This window comes from Atheta coriaria, unplaced genomic scaffold (genome assembly GCF_025399875.1).
Source record: "Atheta coriaria isolate IRGN ID8LTWV9N9 unplaced genomic scaffold, Caltech_Dcor_3.1 hic_scaffold_6_pilon, whole genome shotgun sequence".
Classification (NCBI taxonomy): domain Eukaryota; kingdom Metazoa; phylum Arthropoda; class Insecta; order Coleoptera; family Staphylinidae; genus Dalotia; species Dalotia coriaria.
Genome location: NW_027045448.1, coordinates 11913869 through 11935168, shown reverse-complemented (window position 1 = coordinate 11935168; position 21300 = coordinate 11913869). Strand labels below are relative to the sequence as shown.

The window sequence follows — 21300 nt, the reverse complement described above, 5'->3', positions numbered from 1 at the left end:
ATTAGTTTTAAGATTTTATTTCTTGTCTTGTTATTGTTCGCGTTCTGTTTGATAATGTGTTTGATAACAACAAAAACATCGAATATTAAACATGCAATCACTAGTACATGAGAAAAGTTAGTGAGCACGTGTTTCAAGTAGTTCGAGCATCATAATGCCTTCTATTTCTTGCGGGAACCTAACGGTGTTCTACGTTTTAAGGTTAGTCCCATTTTACCGCCAAATATTTCTTGTATAATCAAATATGGCTGTCGACCGGTTAAGACAAAATCAAAATTTTAATGCAGTTATTCTTTATTTTGTTTTGTATTGATTTTACAAATCCACAAACTATCAAAAAGTAACTATTCTTAATTAACTGGAGAATAATTGTCTAAAGGATGAACCGGCATCAACTTTTGAACTGGAATGCCACGTTTGATAACGTGTGGTATAGTTTTCGGCACCATACTGTAACAAAGATAAAATTATTGTAAACTGCACACATACATATTTATGTGAACGTACTTGATGCAATCAATGATAGGACAAACGGACAAACACATCGTGCAGCCTGTGCAGTCGTCGGTGACCTTTGGAATATGTGTTTCGGCATCAAATCGAATGGCCTGATAACCCGAATCATTGCAGGCCATGTAACATTTTCCACAGTTTATACACATATCCTAAAAAAATATCCAACGATCATTCGATTAGTAACGTGTTATTATTTTGTTGAGATAATAAAATTATCTTACGTCATCGATCAAGGCAACCACTTGCTTCTTGTTGTCTAGCGCTTTGTAGGGACCAACATGTTTCAATGCTCTGCCAATGACATCCTTTAATTTGGGTACTTTTACTCCATTTGTCGGTGGTGGATCTTGGATACCACTTTGGTTAACAGAAACTATTTCTCCGTTTGCATTCACGTGTAATCTAGCCATTTGTTTGCTACGTTCTTCTCGGTAACGTCCAAAGTGCGGCAATTTTTTACCATTAGCATCATATAGGCTTGGAATGGGTTTACCTAGCTGGTGTTTGTAGGTAGGTGGGCTTTGACCGTCCCAACCAGGGAGTCTGTTCTCCAAATATAATAAAGCTTTCAACCCGGTGCAATAATCTTCAACGACAGTAAAGTCCTGATTTTGCACAGCGCTGCATACTTGCAGAACAGTTGAACCTGCTTGCAGGAACTGCAACGCTACTTCTGCGGAGTCAATACCTCCAATTCCTAAAATTGGGAAACCTGGTAAGGCATTCCCGATGGCTGTTATAGCTCTAAGTGCCATTGGGCGTGTAGCATTTCCACTTACACCTCCATAGGTTGTTCTTCTATCAATGCCCACAGCAGGCCATGGGCTGGCATCGGCTTTAAGATTCATTAATCCGGAGACAGTATTAATGGCGGACACGCCGTCAGCGCCACCTTCCTTAGCAGCAGTAGCAATAGTAACGATGTCAGTAATATTAGGAGTTAGTTTAATAAAGAATGGGATTTTGACCGTTTTCCGGACCCATTGGGAAATACCTTTCACCAATTCAGGTTTCTGCCCACAAGCTAATCCCATACCTGATTCACCCATACCATGCGGACATGAAAGATTCAGTTCCAAAGCATCAGCCCCTGATTTTTCTGCCATGGTTGCAAGTTCAACCCAATCTTTCTCATTGTACGAACACATTATACTGGCAATGATAACCTTGGTCGGGAAATCTTTCTTAAGTTCCTTGATTGATGTGCACCAGTAGTCGGCGCATTTTTCTGAGATAAGTTCAATGTTGAGGAAGCAACCCTGTTGTGGTCCAAAGTTGTGACCTGATGTCACACCACGAATGATTCGAGGAGATACATTGGTGACGGTATCTTTATCAAGGGCAAACGTTTTTGTTACGGCATAGCCCCATCCTTGCTCGAAGGAACGACGAATCATAGCGGTACTGGTAGCTGGTGGAGCGGAAGCTAATCCGAAGGGATTTTCGAATTTAATTCCGCACATTTCTACAGAGAGGTCAACCTCATCGATGTCGGTGTGGAATAGGGGTAATTTTGGTTTGGAATCATGAGGCATAGCTTGCAAGTAGCAGTGGATATTCCACGCGGCGTTTTTACCATCATTCACAGCTTCGACTGTTGTCTCTGCTACACCTGCGAGGTCCCCACCGCAGAAAACGCTCTTATGGGATGTTTGCATGGTAATCGGGTCAACTACTGGAAGGTTGTTGTCTTTGAGTTTCAAGGAACCCAATGCTTGAATCACTAAACAAATTTTGAAGAAATAAGTTAGAATTAAATTTGTGTTATAAGTTATTTGGTTTCTTACTGTCTCGATCTTCAAGTCCAGACCCGAATGCCGAAATCAAAAAGTCAGCCTTCAAGGTAGTCAATTGTTCTTTATCAGTTATCCATTTTCCATCGTCATCTTCATAATTACGAGCGAAAGTAATGGACGTAATTTTTCCCTCTTTGATGTTAACATCCTGGGGTGTTAGGAAACCAATCAATTCACACTTCTCTTCAATAGCAAGAGAAACTTCTTCGGGGACAGCCCGAATGTTGCTGAACCCACGTCTGAAGACAAGGAACACTTTTTTCGCTCCACAACGCAAGGCGCTGGTGGCGCAATCAAAGGCAGTGTCTCCAGCTCCCAAAACAATCACTTTACCATGAAGTTTTGGCATTGCGGAGGCTAGGGCTTTACATGCGCACATTCCTGGTTTGCTAGCTTTAGCTACCAATGGCAGAAAACTCTTTGATGTATAAAAACCCATATCAGTGGTGAGTTTCGCAAACAATGGATTTGGTTTAGCTTGAGGTAAACCAATACCTAGGAACACTGCATGTGCGCCATTGCTTAGAATACCATCGATGGTTAAGTCCTTAGCGCTGAGAGCACGTCCGCATTCGATTTTTACCCCGAGATCTTTAACTAAACCAATTTCAAAGTTGACGACCGTCATTGGCAGACGGTATTGAGGAATCTCGGACGCGCTAAGTCCTCCTACAAATTCCTGTTTTTCATAGATAGTGATATCGGTATATCCAAGACGCCCAAGGAATGTTGCGCATGATAAACTGGCGGGTCCCGCACCCAAAAGAACGATTTTACGTCCAGCACCTACCGGAGTTGGAGTGCGTGGATCACGCGTTTGACGTACGCCCATTTTACTAAAGATTTCAGTGGCGAATTGTTGTAATCCTCCAATATTAATTGCGCCTTCTTCAGAAGCTTGTAGATTGCAGCCACCAACGCAAAGATCGCTGGTAGGGCAGACCATACCACACGTGATACCCAAAGGGTTATCGGAGAAGATAGCCTTAGCTGCGCCATAGTAGTTCTAAACTCAGAGAATTAATAAATATTTGGAAATATTTTTTATTTCTTCACTAACCTTATTAGCAATGCTAGTAATAAAAGATTTTACATCCAATTGAGTTGGACAAGACTTTTGGCATGGAGCATCGGCACATTTCAGACATCTAGCTGCTTCCTTCAACGCTCCACGTTCGCTCAAAGTTGTTGGTTTGATGTCATTGAAATTATTTTCCAAAGTGTGGCAAGACTAATATAATTCATACATTTTTAAAAATCATTTTTAGTTTTTTAAATTTAAATTTAACTTACGCCACACTTTTTGTCAATGTTTCGCTTCCAATGGGCTTTATTCTTTTTGGTCACCGCCGATGGTACAAGCGACGTGTGCGTATGTACTTTTGGATTCAAGGCCAATAGATTCTAGCAGCCGAATAATCAAATCAATTAAATTAATATTCACATCACACCAATCCCAGTTATTAGATAGTAAATAGCGATAAACATTCAGATTTTGCTGAATTTATCAAGTATTTTTTAGCATTCAGTAAATTTCCAGGCTTTAATTGAATCTTAAAGTTTATTTTATGCGAAATGTGTTTGTCATGCTGTTGGTTTGCTTAAGTAAAGATAAGTATAAAATTATGCGTAATATTTTTTCGCATTTTGTTTGGAAAATAAAGCAATTTTATTTCATAACGTAACATATTAATCATGGAAATATAAGCGATGATTACGTAATCTGAGTTATAGATAATAATTGTAAAAAAAGGCAGTGCGTGTTATAGACGTTTAGCAAGTTATGTTTTAGAAATAATATTGAATAGTGCGTAGTGTTAACGCACACGTTAGTATTTTGCGTGGAAATATTCAAGCGTAATACCAACATATTTTATAACTTAGAATTTTTCGTTTTTAACTATCGCAAACTGTTGAATATTTATTTCTTGTTTAGTTTTACCTCGATATCAGGTAGATCCACGCTGACTTTCGCCATTTTTCTCAAAGATATTGGTAAAACACACTGGTCCCGACCAAAACTTTTCACAACGCACTGCTACTGACAGTCAAAGATAGAGTATGTAAATTCGGTGTTGCTTTGTCGACAATCTAATGTTAACTGCCTGTGTGGCGTTGGTGAACGACTATTAAGGTCAAGCGAGTTTCAGTCGATTACATTGGCGTGAGCAAGACACACAGCCAGTGCAACATTTCAATTTATCAAGTATTAATATGTAATAATAACATACGTAATACATAATGATAATCAGTTGTTAAGTCGGTAAACATGCAGGACAATTATGTGAAATGAACGATTGCATAAATACATTTTTTTATTCAGTTATTGCAGCTGATAAGCGTGCTTTTATCAAAGAGAAATGTAAAAAATGTACCAGAGTGTTGCTTGAATATTATTAAGCATTGCAAATTTTCGAAAAACATTTCGTCTGCTTAGTAATTAAATATTATAATAAATATTCATAAATTTGAGATAAATAATCTATTTAGGTCGTGATTATAAGTGATTTGTTGCAAGAATTAGCACTTAGCACAGAAAAGTCTTTAATATGACAAAATTCAATTGATATTTAATTGAATATGTTGTCTAAGGGACCTCTTTGTAAACTACTGCATGCTGGTCTTGTATACCTGGAGGGCAACCGGCAAAAAGTGGTGGGGGTAGTTCGCTATTTCCTCGACGTTGTGCGCCTTTTAGTACTGTAAATTCACAAGATAGGGAACAAGAAATAATTATTCTTAATATAGTATGTTAAGATAAATCTTTATTTAAAAAATTACTGTACTTCTACAGACTCTTTCTCAGTTACTAGTTTCTTCTCTGCGTTCTCTTCAGCTTCCAAGAACTCGTCCCATTTTTCTAATCGCTGGTTAATCTCCGAATCGGTCTCAGCAATCTTAAACTTTGTTCGTCCATCCCATATCTCAGATGTGACCTTTCTCCCTCTGTATATGATGTTATTTAACTTCACCACTGCTTGATCGGCATCTTCTGGTTCTTTCATGTTGATCTGCGCTACACCTTCTGGATGACGATCATAAATTATTACCTTACGCACTGCACCATATTGGCTTGCCAAGCTACGCAATTCGTCTTGCATGGTCAAAATCAAGCTTACGTCTTCATCAAACATCTTAGACTCAAAGCAATTTCTTAGAATGATACAACGTTCGTGTTTTCCGCGTTCTCCAACTTGTTTCTCAGGCCTCCAATCAAATAACTTCTCTTGTTGGCGTTTCAACTTTTCTTTTTCTTTGCGTTTTTTAGTTTTGGGTTTCAGTTTAGGATCATAGGTGCCTTTCATTTGGAATTTTGCAAGTTCAACTTTGATTGTTTTTCCTCTGTATTCCAAACCATCTAATAGCTTTAGTACTAAATTCACACTTTCCCTTTTGATGTAAGTGCAAAGGGCATCACCTTTAACATTGTTTGACTCTGGGTCTCTATATAACTTGATTTTCAGTTGATCTGTTGTTGTATCTCTCATGATAATGCCATATTTCTGCATTAATTCAACATATTCTTCTTCTGTTATGTCCAGAGGTAAATTACTGACATAAACTTTAGTGTTTTTACTCTCATCCAGTTCAAACCATGTAGGTTCAGATGCTTTTCTCTTCTGACCAGGCAATAGCTTGGGTAAGTCTTTCTTTTTAGGTTTTGGTTGATCATTTTCTGGCTTTACCACTGGTACATTTATTTTCAAGTTGGTGTTGTCCACAAAGCCATAATTTAATTGATACTGAGCCATAAAATCATCAGTAATTTTGGGAAACCATGCATTTTTTTCTTTGTCCCAAAAGAATTTTACTCCTTCTTTGTCTGTGTAGGTATGAGTATCATCTTCAAAACCATACTCATATTCTGTTTTTGTACTTGTAAAATGTTCCCATTCATTCTTCTCTTTATTCCATTTGTACTGGCATTTTGAAGTTGGATCTGTATATATGGCATCATCCCCTTCATAATGAACATTTTTGGAATCATAATTAGTTTCTGGTGTTGTTTCAGTTGCTTCATGATCTTCAGGTTTAATATTTAATTTGTTGTCTGAACATTCTTCTGATGGAGTCTGTAAGGGTTGTTTTTCTTTCGTATCAGAAATGATACTGGTATTTTCTTCTTCCATTATTTTATTAGTGTCTTCCATTTTTATCTGTTGATTTTTAACATTTCTTATGTTTATTCTAAAACTTAGTTATTTTGCATTAACAAAGTTTTAATAACATTACGATTGTGTTCGTATTTATCTTTAGAGGTTATTCTTCAGTTTGGAGAATGAACCATTTAATCTAGTTCTCGTTTTATTCCCTATAATATTGGTTTGAAACATGGCTATTCATTATACTATTTTTCCACAGATGGCACTGTACATGCACGCCTTTCGACTCCGCTCTACCCCGCCTATCGAGAAATGTCAGCGGCCCAAGATGTGTCAGTTTGTGTCAGTTGCTAATCAGTGCTGTTGTTTCTCGGTTGGTTTCGCGTCAAAATCTCGTTTGTATTGTGCAGCCGCACAGAATAACACGGTCGATCGGTCAGCGTATACATTCATTCGCACTTCATTCCAATTATTATAAACTAGAAGAGACAAATACATTCGGTGCGAATCATCATCTCAACAAAATGCGACGCGTCCCGACGCCAAACTAAAGTACGTGCGAGAGCGTCGTCTTTCGTGTGCGCGTGTGCGTATGTGTGCGACCTAGTGTGTGAATGTGCGTGGACGACGTCGACATGCTTTGAAGAAGCGGACCTCGAGCATCCGATTTTAATTAACGGTGAGTGTTAGAATTATCAGCATGCTCGTCGCCATTGCTTTCAGTTTGTATGTTCAACAAGCTTCAACAGCAGCTGCAGAAGTTTGCATATCGCTGTGACAGTCCGAAGGACTTGTTTTAGTTGATAGTCATCATTATCAATAAAGAATGTTATTATGACCGGTCAAACTAGTGATGTCATGGTAGTTATAACATTATTTTGATTCGTAAATTTTGTGGTAAATTATCGAAAATTGCTACTGCTTGTCGTTGTGATATCGATTGTAAGCATTAACTGGTGGTAAATTCGGTCGTGCTAGCAGAGCCTTTGATCAAGTCTATTTGCCCGCAGTTGACGTGATCATTTACAGCTATTTAGTGCGGACTTTTCGTGGAAGCGCGCGTTTGTAATGTTTGCTGAGTCTTGCTTTCATCAAGAATCAACCGAGCGAAATGTCGAATATCACCAACATTCCAAGATTTATTCATGTAGAATATAATTTTATATCATTTTAAGTTTTCTTTATATTGGCATCCAATTAGAAATTATTCATTCTATTTGGAATTTTCTAGAACAATGGATATAATTGAATAACATTTTTCAACAATTTGCGCATAAATAGAAAATTTTAATGTTAGTATTTTATAATTCATTACCCTAGATATTGTCTTCGCCTACCAATTCGTGTCTTTACTGCCTAGATGTATAAATAATTCTTTTAAGCTGAATTTATTTTTGTCATGTGAATGTGAATGGATTTCAACATGCTCGTAGATAATTTGTTTATGTGCTTAAACTTATTATATGCATTTGTCTAGCAATCAAATGGCATTATGTTATTATGTAAAGCGAATTTAATTATACCTACGTGTTTTGTTGTGACAAAAGCCACCGTCATAGATCAGGCATGTGTAGTGGATTATTATACGTGCCGATATAAATACTCATTTGTCGTCTTAATAATATATCAGAAGCGTGCATGTCCCATTTTGGCCATCTGCCCACCGGGCGCTCCCTGCTCTTTTTTCCGCTGCTGGTCGACCACAGAGTGCCAACATGCCTTGGATATAATCAATCGAGTCTTATGAAATAAAGTATATAAGTGTCCAAGCATATATTGTTAGTTTTCCACGTGTGGCATGAATGGGCGAAGCGTGCGCGCATTTAAATTCGCGTGGAATTTGTGAATTGGGCAAAAAGTGAGTGAGTGGCTGTTTAGGCAGGCACGGTATAGTCATAGACGTTGTTTAGATTACTGTTTTTATGGCGCATACTTTATTTTTAGCGCGATTTCCTCGCGAGACTCATTCAGGCGCATGCAACCGATGACATGACTGATACACTTAGGTCACTGCAATAATCCAATTTGGTTCACCTCCATTTTTTTTTTCATTTCATTAGATTTATTTCTGGCTGCGTTTAGGGGGAAAATCACTTTGCGTTTGCTTGACTTAAAATAACCTGCCCCAAGGCCGACGCGTCTAGTGACGCCGTCAAAGAAGCTCCTTGGCGCAATGTCGTAAGATCGTTTCCGGTGGACCGAATGTTATTTACGTTTTCACGTGCGCGAAGCGATTGGCATTGCTTTTTTGCGATACGCTCTTTCAGAACGACGACGCGACGTCGACGACGTTCTGCAACAGATGGAAGGATGTCGTAAGAGCGCCTTGCTAGCCAATGAAAATTTCATTATCAGGCGTCCCGACGTCGACGACGCCGGGTGCGAATTTGTCGCGGCGCGATTAAACGCGCTAAATTTAGCCTTGATTTTCTTTCAATTGGGTCGCCTCGTAGAACGCGCTTTCGCAATGCGATGCTGGCGACGGCACTGTTGCGAATTCCAGTGTGACTGCGGGATGCTGAAATAAAAATACGACACGAGCGTAATGAGAGTGTGCGAATACGAACGTAAACATGGTAGTAATTTGACCAATATAATTTAATGATACACATTTGTACTTCGAAAATTGCCGAAGAAAGCTAATCATACTTTCTTTGTTATCGCCATTAGCTGGCTCACAAATAGTTGTTAAATTACAGCGATAAAAATGTAGCATTCGTTTGCTACTAGGAGTTTTAAATGGCATGTAATTAAACGAACTTTATTTTTTCGATTTTTAACTTGTCAATTCATTAAATGCACTTATAATTAATGTTTGCACTTAAAAATACAGAACTGAACTTAAAAATAAATATTTGCACTTTGAAAAATGAATTCCACTTGAATAAAATGCTTTCCACTATGAAATTAATACTTTGCACTTATAAAAGTTGCAGTATTAAGTACGTGCCGTACTCTTAGCCGGCCCCTTCTATCACCCCCGCCCCTCAAATAATACCAAACAAGGTAGCCTACCTAACCACCACCCCCAACCCCCCAACCACCCCAACACAACAAATTATGAAGTTTCTATTTAAAAAGTTGATTCAAAGCAAATTTAAGCTTAAACCTGAATATATAAGTGCATTGTATTAAAATATAAGTTATACAATCTATAGTGCATAATATGAATTTCTTAGTGCAAAGTATGAAAACTTAAGTGCGGCTGTTCAAGTGGATTGTATTTTAACTAAAGTGCATTTAATATATCCCCGTTTTAAATTATCTTATATGTATTCATGTTCTCTAGCAATTGTGATATGTTGTCACACTGATTCTCCTTTGTCTTCGTCGTGTTTCCGTCACGATTGCGCGGTGAATAGTATGCTCGGGACACGAGGGTTGGGAAATTGCGTAGAGGCTATTTGCACGAATGAAAGTGTACATTATAGGAAGCTACAATCTATTCCGTTTGTTTATTATGCTCTTACGTGCGTACACACTTGCTGTCGCGCGCGCATATCTAAAGTTGCGTTCAGAAAGCGACGTTTCGTCTTAAAATAAAGGTTTTAAAGATATCTTTTACGATATTTTAAACGCCCATGTAAAATTTATTGAGTAATTATAGCTTATTAGCAAAACATTTGAGGTCGATGTTTTTTTGGTTATAAATAAGTTGTTATTCATTTTAAACATTTACGCAAAACCTCTGTTTCGCAATTTTCCAGCCATGTCCCATTATCACTTTTTTGTTTTTACGCGTTAATTACACTAAGTGTAATTTAGGATTGTTAATGATAGACGCAATTATGTTGTTTTCATAATGTTTATCTACGCGTTTTGTACAAATATTACATTTTCACCGCTGTACAACGTAGTTAACATTGTGACATTGTTATGTTTTTATTTTGTAATAATTTGCGTTTCTATTAACACGTTTTTCGTCTATGAAGAATGACGCGGAAAGCGCTTGCGTTGTGGCTTTCCTGGAGGTTGGCAACCTTCAATCGGGGCGCGCACATTCGCCCTCTGAGCTAGCTTTGTTTTTATCGCTTCATTGCATTTAACGACTTTCCACTCGAGCTTTGTTTCTCTCGCAACTAATGCTGTTTTCACAAGTTGCATATTTGAAATTGAAGTTTTCTCTGCTTTCAGATGCAGAAGAGTTATAAAATAGGGGGCCTGAGTACCCATACCATCACTTCCATCAAGACTGGCGTTTACGATGGGAAGATTGCCGGACTCTACGATCTGGAGGAGACTCTCGGTCGGGGACATTTTGCCGTCGTCAAATTAGCGAGGCATGTCTTCACCGGCGAGAAAGTGGCCGTGAAGGTGATCGACAAAAGCAAATTGGATAGTGTTTCCAAAGCGCACCTGTTTCAGGAGGTATGTCCCCCATTGGAATCTGGGTGATATATAAATAAACGAATTTTTATCTAAATATTTATTGTATAGGTGCGATGCATGAAATTAGTACAACATCCAAATGTTGTTCGTCTCTACGAGGTGATCGACACCGCTACCAAACTGTACCTGATTCTGGAGCTGGGCGACGGCGGTGATCTCTATGACTACATCATGCGCCATGAGTCGGGCCTTAGCGAAATACTGGCGCGAGATTATTTTGCACAGATTGTACGCGCCATTACCTACTGCCACCAACTACACGTGGTACATCGCGACCTCAAACCCGAGAACGTTGTGTTTTTCGAGAAACAGGGCGTTGTCAAGTTGACCGACTTTGGTTTCAGTAATAAATTCTCGCCTGGTCAAAAGCTTGAAACGAGCTGTGGGAGTCTTGCTTACTCAGCTCCTGAAATTTTGTTGGGTGATTCGTATGATGCGCCCGCTGTGGACGTTTGGTCACTTGGTGTCATTCTATACATGCTTGTGTGTGGACAGGCTCCCTTTCATGAAGCGAACGATTCGGAGACACTCACAATGATCATGGACTGTAAATATACCGTTCCTGTACATATTTCAAAGGAATGCAAAGAGTAAGTTTTGTGGGAATGTTTGCCTCGCAGAATATTCATTGAGTCGCTTTTCGTATATAGTTTAATAGCTCGAATGCTGGTACGTGCTCCTGATAAGCGCGCAACATTGACGGAAATTGCTGCGCATCCGTGGTTGGCTCGCACCAGGACGGAATCGATTGATATCTTGCCGTTGGTGTCGAGGGAACAGCTCACCGAGGAGGATCATAATCTCATTGTTACGAAGATGGTCAATGGAAATATAGCTGCCAAAGAAGAAATTCACGAGTAAATATTTATGTCATGTAAGGTAAAATAAATGGGAAAATTATGTTTGTTTTGTAGATGTTTAGATAAGAATGACTATAATCACATAACCGCGACGTATTTTCTACTCGCCGAGCGAAAATTGCGTTTCAAACGTCAGGAACAGAGTGGAAAAGGTGGAAAGCGACCTGAAAATCTTGCCGTGCCGAATAACAACGCTCAATCGCAGTCGAATAAACTACTTCTGCCGGCGCCCGCATGTCTGCTCACCGTACCGCGAACGCCAGGGGATGTCCCGCAGGTACGTGCCACTCAATTCTTCTAAATATCGATTGAAATGTTGATTTTGCTCTCAGACCAAACAATCTTCATGTTAGTCTATCCTTATAAAGCCAAACGTCGATTGTAAGTTTCGTTTCGTTTTTATTTTTTTACAATTTTTGTATGGGGTTTGCTTTTGCCTCTTGTCACTTACCGTTTTACGTTCTGGTTGTCCATCTGCAATAACTGCATGTCTTATTAGGTTTGTTTTGTTGTTCGGTGTTTTAGCGCTCGCGCAAATGCAGCATTGTGCAGGAGGACGAAGAGGAGGAGGACATATCTAGTTCAGGGCGGGAGGATCTGGCTGGAGGGCACAATTCGCTAAATAGGCGAGGCAGTCGCTCCGAGGGTCGCATCAATGTTGCGTTGCAGGAACGTCTCGCAGAGGCGGAGCGCCGCAAGGAGGAGAAACAACCTCGTACGAAGGCTGTGTGCAATATCAAAATGTTAGAGAGTCGGCCGCGTTCAGCACACGAGACGTTGGTGGATATAAAGTTGACTGCTGCAAGTAAATGGAAGTCGGAGAAGTCGGCGAGTATACCGGAGACAACGGCTGTTTCGATGGGCGAGATAGAGATACCGACTACTATTATCACCCAAGCTGCTACAATGACCGCGCCCATTACTCAAGCAATCCCGACATCGCCTCTCGTGAAATACAAGACCATGTCGTCGGCATCTCCGTCGCCGCAATCTCAACTCAATGAAATTTTTGAGGAGGGCGATCACGGTAATCGAGCTAGTGGTAATCGACAGCTGGTGAATCGTAGTCGGTATACAGAACAACGTCGTACTAAATTTCATAAGACCAGGACGGCTTCGTGTAGCTCTTCGGATGCGAGCGATGATGACAGTGAGAATCGAAAAAAGCGTGCGCACAAGATGAATACAAACACAAGTGCAAAACCGCTGCAGCCAAGACGAGATTCTCACGATGATTCAAGTGATTCACAAGAGCCAGGCGCCAACGGAACTGCCACGAGAACTACTCAACATGGGGCTGCTTTCACTGTACAAAGCAATAGCGACAATTCGAATAATAATAAGGGTACCAATGGAAATGAGACTGCTGGCGGACGTAAACACACTACTACACGTGGGTTTATATTATTCCTACAACATTGTAATATTATTTACTAAATAGTTTGGCTTTACAGCGAATGGCGCAATGTTAGGTCGGCGTCACAAGTCAAGTCGTCGTCGAAGTACCGAGACGCGATTGCGCGAAAGCCAGTCCCTTAATCGCATCACAGAAGAACAGGACGCCAACAACGCCACCGCCAATCTTATCGTCCAGCCGGCGAATGGCACTCAGAAAACCAAGAGTTTTGGTGCTAAATTGTTTGGTTTTACGATTGGGAATGGGGGCGGTGGCGGTGGCGGTGGTGGCAAACGTCCTGCGTCCGAGCATTACTCGCGTAAGGACAAGGATAAACCGCCAATCGAAGAATCCAAGCCTGACATACGTGATGAAAAAGAGAACAAGCTTAGTTCAAAGAAGATGCGACTTCTTGGTCGTTATCTGCAAGTCCACAAGCGCATCTTCATGCCAATTCCGAATCTCTTTGGGCGCAACAAATTATACAAAGCCCGCAGTTGTGGCTCGCTAACCCGCGATAAAATTACCTCGAATCCTAATGAAGTAGAAGCATTGCGCGCGCGTGCTGTCAGCGTTATCCGCAACTCTGTTGGCAGCACAAGCGACATTAACCAAAATATGGGCGCGACTAAAGCGGTCGCCGGAGACGAAGCAAACCTGGTAAAAAACGTCACGTCGGGGTTGAGTAATATGTGCGCGCACCTTGGACCGGCGTCTAAGTGTAGCTTCTGCTGACCTGTTGACTGTATGAGCATACCAAAGCATTTCATATCTATGCCAAGCTATGATCAACCTGGTCGTTTAGAGTCGCGAAACAACAAAACATGCATATTATTAGATAATTCATTACAGCGTCATTGAAAACTTATTCACCAAAGGGTAGCTAATTTTAAATGCAAATGTATTGTTGTGTACCTATATTTATAATTTGATATAGTGTTGCAGTGGTCATGTAGGTGCCACTGATATGATATTTATTTATTTATAATTCTAGACTGAGAAAGATATGATTATCTATACTCTTGGATACACTTGAGGGATTTATAAATGGTTGGATGCGAACTAATGTAGTGGCCGTTCCCGTACTTATTAATTTTATTGTCGAACAAGTTGATGAAATGACCACCCACACCGCAGCTTAAGAGTCAAAACGTAATCATAATCAAAAATAGCAATTTGCTGTTCATCACGATATCAAGTAATAACAGTGGAAACAGTCGGACAATAACATGTTTTTGTTAGTTTAAGTCGTGTTCTAAATCGCCTCGAATGTCATATGCTCAGAAATTATCCAGACGGAGAAACATTTTCAATGATTGGCGATTGCCGTAACTTGCTACCGGCTGGCCGGTTGAACATGTTGTATATCTTTAGCATTACAAAATGATTATTCCGATTATACGGTGTGGTATTTTACTATTATAACGAAAATGTAATCAAACCTGGTTTAAACGATACGTGTGCATATAGCTGTTATAAGACTGACTGACGACTCTTACACTGACACTCAAATGATGAAACAAAAACCAATTCATGAAGTTTGAATGTTATTTGGAATGCACATAAAAATGCCGATCGAGCAAGTATTGAACGTTTAAAATTAAAGTTAACATTAAATACTTGGAGTTGGGGTATTCGCTAAAGAGTCCTCTTTCCACAATTTGTATGTGCCGTGCACAACGAGTCGATTTCACCTAATTTATATTTAATTTTTCACCTATTGTAATGTACATGTGGTAAAAGCGCTGATGCAGTGTAGAAGTGTGTTACATTACTTATCTTTTCTTGACTATATTGTAAATGATGTTCAGTGTAATCAGAACCATTCCGACTTCCTCCTTGTAACGTACGCTCCTTGTTCTTCAAAGTCAGCGGATATAGAAGTGTTATAGACTAGACGAAAAATCAAAACTGATACAATGATACAAAACTGTAAATGTTCATGTTTTGAACGTGTATATACTTTTTCTTTATATGAATACTATTTACTTTTCTGCCATATACCAAATAAAGTTGGTGTCGTTTATCGATAGAATACTTCCTAAACGCAGATCACGACAAAACATTAGTTAACGACAAGCGCACTTGTCGACAAATGTGCAAAAAGCTTCATATATTCATGGAATTCTTGATATTCCGATATTCTGGACCTTTCTGTATTGGCAACAAAGACTGGAGCCTGTGGGCCTACTAAATTCTTAAAATTCAACTGTTAATGAAAACATTTTTATTTAGCACCGTAAATGTGTGTAGAAATAACAAAACAAATGTAATACAATAATGAAACTATTAATTGATGTCAAGCTGGTCTTGTCGTTAGTAAAATAGTGCAATGATGACAAAAGACGGGGATTTGAGGAAGTGGCGGTTGTCTGATTTAACTAATAATGCTGGGATCATTATGGGGGAACATTTTGATAAATTAATTTTGAAAACGAACTGAAATACCCGGAACAGTTGATGGATTGTGCATGATGTTTATTTATTCAGTTAGACCATCTTCACTGCTGTTTGCCGGAAGATTAAATTGAATAACTTCATATTTAAGCGACGTTCTCAGTTACCGAATACATGAATCGCCAGGTCGTGAATATTTGACGAACTAAGTGATTTTGTGCAATATAAAATATGAATGTATGTACTAGTTTTCTGGGACAAATATATTTTATTTTTGTTTTCTGTACATGCATCTATTCCTTAATTTAATATTTAGTTTGAATTTTACCTTAAATTAAATTTAATTAAATAATTAATTTGAAATACATGTTGGGACGTGAATGTAACATTATTGGGTTTTCTGTTTTTGTGTTGTTTAAATCTAATATCAAAATTTTAAATTTCTATGTTTCTCTTTCTTTATTCTGCAGTGAAGAAGTTTTGGCTGAGATATTTGAATGCATGCACACTATGTAGAATTGTCTTCATTCTTTACACTGCAATACTGATAATATTTATGTTTATAAAGAAACAAGTTTTCTTATCTGGTTCAACTTGTGTGCAGTCTCCACGTTCTCACCGCGCGCGGTTGGCTACGCCAGTGTCATATTAATCGTCGGTGGTCTGCACGCTCATTGTTTCCTCAGTCTTTTAAATTTCTCAAATTTTGGCGTAATTTCATATTATTACTAATTGCTCGGTTCGACTGTGCGCGAATTATCTACGGTATTCGTTAAACGCGCATTGAATATACGCAGAGGTACAGCATGAGTGATGTACCGTCGGCCGTCGGATAGTCTTAGTATTACACGCGTGTTTCACAATACCTGCAATGTGCATAATTAAAATGCTTACAACTTATTGGATAACAGTAAAGTGTAAAATTCATTTGGCAACAAGGTATGTTCTCGTGTTTCTTATGGGATATGAAAAAATTGTTTTTTTTCTGTGACAATATTTAGTTATGTTTACAATATCCTATAGCTTGACATAATAGAAATAATTTTTGTTTTTATTTATTTATTTTATTTTGTTTCAATTATTTGATTGATTGGTCCATACATTTTTTCTTTGATCGCGTTTTATGAGCGGCTGACATTCTCGGCTCTCGCTGCAGATTGCGATCTTGTCAGTGCTCTTTGCCGGCTGTTTTACATGATGTACAATAATATTCGAATTTTCCCTTGATATCCAGAGAAATGTTTTGTTCTTCGTTGTGCCACTTTTTCGGTCACCCACCTTTGAATTCCAGTAGGAAAATTGTTCCATCTTTTTAATTTTTGATGTTTTTCATCAAAACCATTGCATTTTGATATAAAGGATGATTGTTGTCTTTTTGTGTCATCTTCAATTTTTATTTTATAGAGAATTTTTCGTAAATTAAGGATATGAGGCAATGAAAAGGCCCCCCTCTGCATGATTTTTTAAAATTAAATCTCCAATTTAACTAGTCTATCTTATAGAGAATTTTTCGTAGGTTAAGGATATGCCATTCGGTCCTCTGTATCTCTTTTAGTTTAGAAGATATCGCTAACGAACATATTTCGATACAATGAGAAGACCCACCTCTTTGCATGTTTTTTTCTTATGAACTATTGTTTAAAATTGACTAAATCTCTAATTTATTTAGCCTATCTTATAGAGAATTTTTTGTAAGGATACGCCATTCGATCCTCTCTATCTCGTTTAGTTTAGAATATATTTAGTATATATATAGAACATATTTCAATACAATGAGAAAACCTCCTTCGTACTGTGCCCTGAATGAGAGTCACTTCTACTGCTACCCCCGTACGGTGCCCTGAAGTCACTTCTACCGCTAACTTCGTACGGTGCCTTGATTGGGAGTCACTTCTACCGCTACCTTCGTACGGTGCCCTGAATGGGAGTCACGTCTACTGCTACCTTTGTACGGTGCCCTGAACACGAGTCACTTCAACCCTTAGTTGTGTGTATACGCACTTGTACTCGTTGCCCTAGGATATGTAGCTTTTTTAATATAACACTCGAACGCGGTTTTACTGTAAGTTCTGAATAATTTTCTTAGATGCGGAATTTAATTTTGTATCACCATGTATCAAAATTTATTGCTAAAAAATTCCGTAACGCGAGTTATATTGATAGTTGTGTGTATACGCACTTGTACTCGTTGCGCTAGGAATTGTAGTTTTTTTATTATAACACGCGAATGCGATTTTACTATAAGTTCGGAATAATTTTCTTAGATGCGGAATTTAATTCTGTATCTCCTTGTATCGAAATTTATTGCGAGAAAATTCCGTAACGCGAGTTATATTGATAGTTGTGTGCATACGAACTTGTATTCGTTGCGCTAGGAATTGTAGTTTTTTTATTATCACACGCGAACGCCGTTTTACCGTAAGTTCGGACTAATTTTCATAGATGCGGAATTTAATTTTGTATCACCATGTATCAAAATTTATTGCTACAAAATTTCGTAACGCGAGTTATATTGATAGTTGTTTGTATACGCACTTGTACTCGTTGCGCTAGGAATTGTAGTTTTTTTGTTATAACACGCGAACGCGGTTTTACTATAAGTTCGGAATAATTTTCTTATATGCGGAATTTATTTCTGCATCTTCTTGTATTGAAATTTATTGCTAGAAAATTCCGTAACGCGAGTTATATTGATAGTTATGTGTATCCGCACTTGTACTCGTTGCGCTAGGAATTGTAGTTTTTTTGTTATAACACGCGAACGCGATTTTACTATAAGTTCGGAATAATTTTATTAGATGCGGAATTTAATTCTGCATCTTCTTGTATTGAAATTTATTGCTAGAAAATGCCGTAACGCGAGTTATATTGATAGTTGTGTGTATACGAACTTGTACTTGTTGCGCTAGGAATTGTAGTTTTCTTAATATAACACGCGAACGCGGTCTCACTGTAAGTTCTGAATAATTTTCTTAGATGCGGAATTTAATTTTGTATCACCATGTATCAAAATTTATTGCTAGAAAATTCCGTAACGCGAGTTATATTGATAGTTGTGTGTATACGCATTTGAACTCGTTGCGCTAGGAATTGTAGTTTTTTCTTGTTATAACACGCGAACGCGCTTTTACTATAAGTTCGGAATAATTTTCTTAGATGCGGAATTTAATTCTGCATCTTCTTGTATCGAAATTTATTGCTAGAAAATTCCGCAACGCGAGTTATATTGATAGTTGTGTGTATACGAACTTGTACTTGTTGCGCTAGGAATTGTAGTTTTTTAATATAACACACGAACGCGGTCTTACTGTAGGTTCTGATTAGTTTTTTTAGATGCGGAATTTAATTTTGTATCACCTTGTATCAAAATTTATTGCTAAAAAATTCCGTAACGTGAGTTACATTGATAGTTGTGTGTATCCGCACTTGTACTCGTTGCGCTAGGAATTGTAGTTTTTTGTTATAACACGCGAACGCGGTTTTACTATAAGTTCGGAATAATTTTCTTAGATGTGAAATTTAATTTTGTATCACCATGTATCAAAATTTATTGCGAGAAAATTCCGTAACGCGAGTTATATTGATAGTTGTGTGTATCCGCACTTGTACTCGTTGCGCTAGGAATTGTAGTTTTTTTTTTATTATAACACGCGAACGCGATTTTACTATAAGTTCGGAATAATTTTCTTTGATGCGGAATTTAATTCTGCATCTTCTTGTATTGAAATTTATTGCTAGAAAATGCCGTAACGCGAGTTATATTGATAGTTGTGTGTATCCGCACTTGTACTCGTTGCGCTAGGAATTGTAGTTTTTTTTATTATAACACGCGAACGCGATTTTACTATAAGTTCGGAATAATTTTCTTAGATGTGGAATTTAATTCTGCATCTTCTTGTATCGAAATTTATTGCTAGAAAATTCCGTAACGCGAGTTATATTGATAGTTATGTGTATCCGCACTTGTACTCGTTGCGCTAGGAATTGTAGTTTTTTTTAATTATAACACGCGAACGCGATTTTACTATAAGTTCGGAATAATTTTCTTAGATGCGGAATTTAATTCTGCATCTTCTTGTATTGAAATTTATTGCTAGAAAATGCCGTAACGCGAGTTATATTGATAGTTGTGTGTATCCGCACTTGTACTCGTTGCGCTAGGAATTGTAGTCTTTTGTTATAACACGCGAACGCGGTTTTACTATAAGTTCGGAATAATTGTCTTAGATGCGGAATTTAATTCTGCATCTTCTTGTATTGAAATTTATTGCTAGAAAATGCCGTAACGCGAGTTATATTGATAGTTGTGTGTATCCGCACTTGTACTCGTTGCGCTAGGAATTGTAGTTTTTTGTTATAACACGCGAACGCGGTTTTACTATAAGTTCGGAATAATTGTCTTAGATGCGGAATTTAATTCTGCATCTTCTTGTATTGAAATTTATTGCTAGAAAATTCCGTAACGCGAGTTATATTGATAGTTGTGTGTATCCGCACTTGTACTCGTTGCGCTAGGAATTCTAGTTTTTTTGTTATAACACGCGAACGCGGTTTTACTATAAGTTCGGAATAATTGTCTTAGATGCGGAATTTAATTCTGCATCTTCTTGTATTGAAATTTATTGCTAGAAAATGCCGTAACGCGAGTTATATTGATAGTTGTGTGTATACGCATTTGTACTCGTTGCGCTAGGAATTCTAGTTTTTTTTGTTATAACACGCGAACGCGGTTTTACTATAAGTTCGGAATAATTTTCTTAGATGCGGAATTTAATTCTGCATCTTCTTGTATCGAAGTTTATTGCGAGAAAATTCCGCAACGCGAGTTATATTGATAGTTGTGTGTATACGAACTTGTACTTGTTGCGCTAGGAATTGTAGTTTTTTTAATATAACACGCGAACGCGGTCATACTGTAAGTTCTGAATATTTTTTTTAGATGCGGAATTTAATTTTGTATTGCCATTTATCAAAATTTAATTCTAGAAAATTCCGTAACGTGAGTTATATTGATAGTTATGTGTATACGCACTTGTACTCGCTAACTTCATCCGCTACTTTCGTGCGGTACCCTTTGCTAAGTGCTAAGAGCAGAGATTTTTCGTGGTTGTCCCACATTTTGTTCATAGTTCTCACTCTATACTTGTCGGTGTTTGTGAATAAACAACTTTTTGTTATCGCGTTGCGGCGCGTCCGGCTCGCTCAGCAGTGTTTGTTCTATTTCTTACTTAGTCAATCGTGCGGTGCCGCGTGGTAAAGTCGCGTTTACTTGATCGGCGGTTTTCGCGGCGACTAATCGCGTTCCTTGTGATTTCAAGTCGGTAGTTGAATTAAAATGGTCAGCAAAGATAAGATTTAGAAGTAATCTACGAGTGGGGTGTATAGTTCTGAGACATCGCGCGTGGAACCCAGAATTGCGTGGTTTTACAAGATACGCACGTGTTTGCCGTCGGCCGGCGGATATCTCCCGTCGGCTAAGAATTCCTAGTGGTTTTGTTTTGTGTATTCATTTAATTAATAATTTGAAATACCAACACCATTTGTGCCTCTTGTGGAGCATTTCACCTACGAAAACGTAAGAAAGTGTGTAACATAAATATTATATTCTGCTATTATTCGACTAATTAAACAGTCAAATGTGGATTCATCACCCGATAAGGAAAAACGTTCAGTCATATTAGTAGGAGCTCGGAAAATGGTCGGATTTAATCCACGATGTAATGCAAGTATATAGTGCAATATTGTCGCGTTCCGTCGGCTGTCTATTCGCTTCCGTTAGGTTCCGTTTATCGTGTCTGTTTATTGCTTTTGTATCTTGTTTCTGTTTGTAATCGGCTTGTTTG

The 21300-nt window shown here is 38.3% G+C and overlaps 3 protein-coding genes across 3 annotated transcripts; 1 reads left to right on the top strand and 2 right to left on the bottom strand.

Moving 5' to 3' along the window:
* The first annotated feature begins 22 nt into the window (after positions 1 to 22).
* Snrk (SNF related kinase) lies at positions 23 to 15743 on the top strand. The gene is made up of 8 exons (XM_065305453.1): positions 23 to 201; positions 6675 to 7094; positions 10550 to 10783; positions 10853 to 11394; positions 11455 to 11661; positions 11719 to 11941; positions 12190 to 13057; positions 13119 to 15743. Exons 3-8 carry the CDS (start codon positions 10550 to 10552, stop codon positions 13793 to 13795), a joined length of 2751 nt encoding a protein of 916 aa, XP_065161525.1. The 5' UTR covers positions 23 to 201; positions 6675 to 7094; the 3' UTR covers positions 13796 to 15743.
* Positions 277 to 4434, bottom strand: su(r) (dihydropyrimidine dehydrogenase su(r)). The gene is made up of 7 exons (XM_065305452.1): positions 4255 to 4434; positions 3606 to 3716; positions 3373 to 3543; positions 2304 to 3318; positions 738 to 2239; positions 508 to 665; positions 277 to 450 (listed from the first exon to the last, which is right to left on the bottom strand). Exons 1-7 carry the CDS (start codon positions 4288 to 4290, stop codon positions 351 to 353), a joined length of 3093 nt encoding a protein of 1030 aa, XP_065161524.1. The 5' UTR covers positions 4291 to 4434; the 3' UTR covers positions 277 to 350.
* On the bottom strand, positions 5058 to 6609 carry barc (RRM1_TatSF1_like and RRM2_TatSF1_like domain-containing protein barc). The gene has a single exon (XM_065305454.1). It carries the CDS (start codon positions 6461 to 6463, stop codon positions 5090 to 5092), a length of 1374 nt encoding a protein of 457 aa, XP_065161526.1. The 5' UTR covers positions 6464 to 6609; the 3' UTR covers positions 5058 to 5089.
* Positions 15744 to 21300: the final 5557 nt, after the last annotated feature.